Here is a 7,212-nt window from a genome sequence, read left to right as displayed (position 1 = left end):
TACATATACGGTGATAAAAACCCATAACTAAGGTTGAAGGACCAAGGCTTCATCCAGGGCACCAGATTTAGAAAGGGTGAAGAAGCACTTGCAATCCTTCCAAAGAAAAAGCAACAGAGCCAGTACCTAGTTAGCAAGAAGAATGAATTTAAATAGTAAGCCCCCTGACAGCTTGCCATGTGGCCACACCCCAAAGAAGCTTCCCTTCTCTGTCTGAGCCCCTAATTCAGCTTCTGTGTATTCTGCTGAGCAGCCTCCCCAAACCCAGTGTCACAGGTTCTCTTCCTATGGGAGTAAGAGTCAATGCTTGAGGGTGTATTTCATGTTGTTTGCCTTGGGACAAGTTTTCACCTGCCCCAGGTGTAAAAATTCCTAGGTCCAGCTCTGCAATGTGGGAACTAGATGATACATATAGCTATGGGTCCCACCAGAAGCCAAGTCTGATTTGTTGTGGAAAATGCCACATCTTTTATGTTCCTGAAGTCTTAAAACTTGTTTTTCTATATAAGTTGAAGAGGGAATCTGTCTGCAAAGGTTAATTGGTTACTTAAGGCATTCAAAGGATTATCATGACCTCTGTACAATTAATGGCAGCTTTTGGAAGACCACAAGGGATTTTTGCACAACAGGCAAGGAGGTGAGAGGGGGTCAATACATGTACTTGAGTCCTTTTCCCAAATCTTCTTGATTTATCCCAATCTTAGCAGGGCAATTCAACAAGACAATAGTATTTGACCTGGCAAGACAGACTTGCTTCACATAGGAGAAATTCATTTGTACCCCTTTAATCCACTATTGAAGGCGTTTTTCAATGCCTAGCAACAGGAGACTGGCCCAACCTCTTCTCTGAAGCTTTCTGCCACACCCCACAAGGCAGGTTCAGGTCTCTTACCTTCCATGAACTGACTCTGAATATCCAAAGAAGTATTGGTGACGAGCATACAGGTATGCCAGACCAAAAAGGGCAGCTAAGACTGAGGGGGGAAATCAGAGGGGAGAAAAGGTTATGACCATCTTGGAGCTGGGTATAATTTTACCCTTAATTTCATCAATCTTCCAAAACAATTCACATCCTAGTAAATAACCTTCCCTCCTTCCCTCTTTCCTTCTTCCTCTCTTCTTTCTTTCCTTCCCTTCTTCCTCCTTCCTGCCTCCCTTCTTCTTCCCTCCCCTCTCTTTCTTTCTTTTTCTTCCTTTCCTTCTTTCTTCCTTTCTTTTTCTCTTCCTGTTAACCTCATATTTGTTTCTCTTTTATAAGCACTTATTTTCTCATTCTTCCACTTCCCCATTAAAGAACTGAACAATTTTTTAAAAGAAAAAAAATCCCCCAAATAAATATTCATCATCTACATCAAAACAATTCCCCTTATTGGTCATATCCAAAAATATGTCGCATTCTGTATGTTAAGTTGGATGGCCTCAATTTCCCAGCAACCCTGAGGATTTCCAGAACACTCTGGTTAACTGACATTTTGGATTCTGGATCTACTAACCCTCATCTTTCAAAGTGAAAGAAAAACCTTGTCCACAGTTCTATCAGCCTGAAAGGAGACATTGGAAAGGAAAAAAAAAAATAAGCAGTAAAACTGAAGGACTGGAAACACAGGAAACTTGATGTCAACTTGGAAAATTTGTGATTAATTGATTGATGTGAATTTTTTGAGCCATGAGCTCTGAGCTAGGCATCATTCTGGTGCTGGAGATATAAGTACAAAAAATGGAACACTCCCCACCAGAAAAAAATTCTTAAATATGTGTGTATAGAAGTGTAGACATATATTACATATATGTGTGTGTGCATGCATAGAAATAAGCATGAGTCAGAATAGGCCACCATCAAAGGATAAAAATGAGCTCAAAGAAGAAATGGCCTAATTCTCGTTGTCAACAAATATTTGATCCTATTTATTCTTCTGGTTGTTGTTATTCAGAAATGCTATTTTGTCAGATGGTATAGCCTTTTTCATTAAGTCTCCAGGGGCAACAGGGTGAATAGGGGTTAAAGGAAAGTATTTCTATGAAATGAATCTCATGTAAAGCTCATTAGTTGTGAGGAAAGTCTCATAAGCAAGTACTGAATAATAAATGACTCTTACAGAGTGCGCTGAGATTTGCAAAGTGCTTTAGAGACATTCCCAACTGATGTGCATGTTCAGTACATGTTGGTGGCCCAATGGATAGAGCACTGGGCCTGGAGTCAGGAAAATCTGAGTTCAAATCCAGCCTCTGACACTTCTTGACCATGGGCCAGCCAATTAACCCCGTTTGCCTCAGTTCCTCATCTATTAAAGTGAGCTAGAGAAGGAAATGGCAAAACATTCCAGGATCTATGCCAAGAATACCCCAAATGGGGACATGACTGAAATAAGTGAACAAGAACAAAAAAAGATTAAACATAGGTCAGTCAGTACCCAGAACTACCCAGAACAAAGGTAAGTGAAGTCATCTAGGATGTTTGATTTGCCTCAGTTGATTGTCAGCCTGTGTCACCATTAACCAGCCTGAGCACTGAGGCTGTGGAGAAGTAAAGCAGGTGTTTCCAGGGAAGGCAGCCCCACTGATGGCTCTGTGGCATCACATCACAGTGGCAGACTGGGCTTCCTGGCAGAAGGTTTGGTTCTCTGAGATGCCCCTAGCAAGAACATCCCTGTGAGGCAGGTATGGAATCAATCACTATATGTCCTTTGTCACTTATCCTGACTTCCTCCCAGTCACACCTTAGGCACCACCTCCTATGTTGTTAGCATTCTCTCCCTCTTAAAACTACTTTGTGCTATTTTGCATGTACTTATCCTCCATTGGAAGGAGTGCCCACCCAGCCATGTTCACCTCTCACCCTGATCAGCTCCTATTCCTTGAGACTGCTTTCCTTCTGCTCCTTTTTTTAGCTTCGTTTTGTGAATTGTCTCCTTGTATTAGAATGTAAGCTCCTTCAGGGCAAGGACATGTCTTTCTTTTGGTTTATATTTGTATTTCCAACACTTAACACAATACCTGCTGCATTTTGTTACTGTTTTGTTCTTTCAGTCATGTCTTACTCTTCGTGACACTATTTGGGGTTTTCTTGGCAAAAATACTGGAGTGGCTTGCCATTTCCTTCTCCAGTTCATTTTGCAGATGAGAAAACTGAGGCAAACTGGGTTAAGTGACTTGCCCAGGGTCATACAGCTACTTAGTGCCTGAGGCTGGATTTAAACTCAAAGATGAGCCTTCCTGATTCCCAACCCAGTTCTCTATCCTCTGTAGCACCCAGTTATCCTGCCTGGTACATAGTGAGTGCTTAATAAATGCTTTAGCTAATCTAATCTGTGTACCTGTGTCTTCCAAGAAGAATATAAATTCTTAAAGGCAGGCACTGTCTCATTCTGCCTATCACATTGCCTGGCACACAGTGGGTGCTTTTTTTAAGATTGGGGGAAAATATAAAAGCAATCCAAGAAAATTATGAAAAAAAATCAAGTTAATCAATTGGAAAAAGAGATACAAAATCTTAAGGAAGAAAATAATTCCTTGAAAACTAGAATTAGGCAAGAGGAATTGAATGACATTATGACACCAAGAAATAATAAATCTAGAAAAAAATAGAATTGAATCTGAAACATCTCAATAGGTGCTTAATAAATGTTAATTGAGTTAAATTAAATTAATAACATTTATGAAAAGAAGTAACACACAAGGTACCTGCAGCCTATCCCATTTTAGAGACCTCAGTTTTCTAGATCCAATTCCAGATGTTCATTATCTAACTTGAATGTCTAAGAGAACAATCTGTCACCAGTAAAACCTGTCCTTGCAGTTCAGACAAACTGGAGCAAATTCTCGGTATCTTGTGGCACGTGGAAGCAGGGGAAAAAATTGCTCCTTGTTTTGTTGGAAGTCGTTTTAATGATTTCCAGGGGGTGAAAATGAATAACCATGTGATTCCAAAAGGTTATAAAATACCACAGCCATCATTTAGGCAGAAATATCACCGCAGTTTTAATTTACCTTGGCTGAAGAACCATCCAGCCATCCAGAAGGTGACCAAGAATATGGGATAAAACTCCACACAGTTTTGTCTGCAGAGGGGAAAAAAAATGCAGGTTATTTGTGAGGCAAACCAGCAAAAATGGCTTCTTTTGCAGATAAATGTTCAGTTTGTCCCTGCAAAACTAATAGGAGTCATGAAACAGAAGGAGACTCTTTATCCTGACTCTAAGCAATGTCTGAGCTTTTCCAGGAGATAATTTGAGGATGTTTTCCAGAAAGCACTTATAACCTTCTGTGTGAAGTCCTTGTCTGAAGCTTCAATGTGGCTAGGAGGTAACCCTTGGTTCTCAAAAGCTATGTCTGCAGAGTATGGGCTGTGGAGGAGCTAGCCAAGCTGAATAGGCCTAGAAAGCAGACTCACTGAGGGCCTGTGGTAGCTATATCTTAGAAGAGAAATAATCCAGCTAAATTCAGAGATTATCACCAGAAAATTAGCTGCCCAGTAATGACTTGGACCATGATGATTCAGAAAACTGTCACATTAATGTAGAGAGGTTGTGATCAGTGTCAGAGAGAGGACTGAGAGGGACAGTGGATTCTCAAACTCTTGTGCCCTGGACCTGGCTAGTCTGGGGAAGCCTACAAACTCCTCATAATAATGTTTTTGCATGCATGAAATAAAATACAGAGGATCACAAAGGAACTCAAATATATTGAAATAAAATTATCAAAATACTTTTGAGAAACAAACTCACCAATCCCAGGTTAAGAACCCTTCATTTTACAGATACTAATACTTGGACTTCCTCAAGTTATCATAGGTAACAAATGGAAGAACCAAGAATGGAACTCAGCTCCACTGATTCCAAGTAACCCTTCTATTATCACATGCTCCCTCAACTAATGAAATTGTGGTTCATTCTTCAGATATTGACTAATTTTTACCACCATGGAGTTACTAGATAAGAAGCCAGTGTGGTATATTGGCAAATGTGTTGAATTTGCCGTCAGGAGATGCTTGTATTTGAATCCTACCACTCACATTTACTAATTGGGTAAACCTGAAGCCATTTAAACTCTCTATACCTCATCTGTAGAATGGGGATGACAATATTACCTATGGCATCTACCCTTACAGGAGGAATGTGAGGATGGAATTAAATGATGTAGGTAATTTGTTGTTGAGTTGTTTTCAGTCGTGTCCAACTCTTCATGATCCCATTTGGGACTTTCTTGGTAAAGATACTGGAATGGTTTGCCATTTCCTTCTCCAGCTCATTTGACAGATGAGGAAACTGAGGCAAGTGTCGTTAAGTGTCCAGGGTCATGAAGCTAGTGCGTGTCTAAGGCTGGATTTGAACTCATCAAGATGTGTCTTCCTTATTCCCAGGCCAGTCTCCTATCCAGTGCATCACCTTGCTGCCTCAGACGTAGGTAAAGTGCTTTGCAAACCTTAAAGCATTATATAAATATCTGTTCTTATTCTGTTGCAATTATTCTTCTACAAAGTGAGGTAAGGAAGTCAGAAAGTAAAACAACTGATAGTTAATAGGTAGTAGTGATGCAGTAAAAAAGAGCACCACCAGCCTTGACCACAGGTCAAGTCTTACCTTGGACAAAACACTTAACTTTTGGGCTCAGTTCTTCATCCATAAAATGAGTTCCCTAAAAGATTCTTTGTGAGGATCAAATAAAATTTGTAAACTGTTTTATAACCTTTCTCTCTTCTCTCCCCTCCCCATTCCAGTGGTATGGAAGACTCCCAATCTGGAAACTCCCTCTACCAGTGCATATCAGTAACTTATCTACCACAGAGTCTAAGAGAGCTGCCTCAGTGAACTACGAAACTAAGTGTTTTGCTGGCATCGCACAGCCAGTAAAAGCCAGACGCAAGAATTGGACCCAGGTCTTCCTGGCTCCCAAGTCGGCTTCCCACCATACCACACTGTGGCTCTCTTGTAGCTGTAAAGTACTATTTAAATGTGCCCAGAGTAGAACCCTTAGTATAGGGCAATGCAGACAAGGAAGAGAAGAAAGTGCAGAGTAGCATAGTCCCTGTGCAAGGATCAATGAACATGCATTTATTAATCACACACTGTGTGTTGGGCATGGTGCTAAGGGCTAGGGATACGAAAGAGAATATACAAATGAATGATACTGTGATATTGGGGTTAGTTTCTTCGACCTCTCTGTCATCCATCCACTCCTTTCCACCCCCCTCTCACCACATTAGTTCAAGTCCTCATTCCTAGACTCTTTAATCAAATAACCCCTCTCCAGTTCATCCTTCACTCCACTGACAGAGTAACCTTCCTAATGGGAACCATTTCCAGTCGTCCTGATGAATATCTGACCACTGAACCCAGATGACTCCAGAGGAGAAAATGAGACTGGTAACTTTGCACCAACCTCACTTAAATCCAATTCACTTGCAAGTCATGACATCATCTTCCTGATGTCCTGGTCCTCTTTGAAAATGGAAGACAAACAACAACAATATTCTAAATACACAACTCTGATCATTTCACTCCCATAACCCTGGGAGTCAGGTGCTATTATTATCTGCATTTTAGAGATGAAGAAACTGAGGAACAAAGAGGTTTAGTGACTGGCCATAAGTCACACAACTAGTGAGTACCTGGGATAGGATTTGAACTTAGCTGCCAACTACCTGCCTCTAGGCAGCTCTCCTCAGAAACCTTCTGTGACTTCTGATTACCTAGAACAGTAACTCCCAACTTTTTGTTGTGCTGCAATCCCCACTCACAAAGAAAAAGAAAAGTGTCGTCAACCTCCATGGTAATTTAATATACTACCTATAATATTCTTTATAATTATTTATTGTTTAAGATGTGATTAAAGAATTTTAGTAGGGACAGGATAGAGCACCTGCCCCTGAATCAGGAGTACCTGAGTTCAAATCCAGCCTCAGACACTTAATAGCTGTTTGACCCTGGGACAGTCACTTAACTGTGATTGCTTCTGAAGACAAGGAGGAGGAGGGAGAGAAGGAGGAGGAGGAGAAGGAGGAGAAGAAAGAAGAAGGAGGAGGAGGAGAAGGAAGAAGGAGGAGGAGAAGGTAGGAGGAGGAGAAGGTAGAAGAAGGAGGAGAAGGGAGAAAAAGGAGGAGGAGGAGGAGGAGGAGAAGAAGAAGAAGAAGAAGAAGAAGAAGAAGAAGAAGAAGAAGAAGAAGAAGAAGAAGAAGAAGAAGAAGAAGAAGAAGAAGAAGAAGAAGAAGAAGAA

At 40.9% G+C, this 7,212-nt stretch overlaps 1 protein-coding gene across 1 annotated transcript in view; it reads right to left on the bottom strand.

The window, feature by feature from the left end:
* Positions 1–7,212, bottom strand: part of MGST2 (microsomal glutathione S-transferase 2) — a 38,005-nt gene that overhangs the window by 705 nt on the left and 30,088 nt on the right. The window contains exons 3-4 of the mRNA XM_069105408.1: positions 3,988–4,058; positions 893–974 (exon numbers count right to left, since the gene is read on the bottom strand). Coding sequence (XP_068961509.1) covers positions 893–974; positions 3,988–4,058 — 153 coding nt within the window. The remainder of the gene's footprint in view (positions 1–892; positions 975–3,987; positions 4,059–7,212) is intronic.

This window comes from Petaurus breviceps, unplaced genomic scaffold, assembly GCF_028583685.1.
Source record: "Petaurus breviceps papuanus isolate PSGF00001 unplaced genomic scaffold, PetGlider_PUasm1.0 76, whole genome shotgun sequence".
NCBI lineage: Eukaryota > Metazoa > Chordata > Mammalia > Diprotodontia > Petauridae > Petaurus > Petaurus breviceps.
The sequence above is the reverse complement of the archived record's forward strand: the minus strand, read 5'-3'. Positions and strand labels throughout refer to the sequence as shown.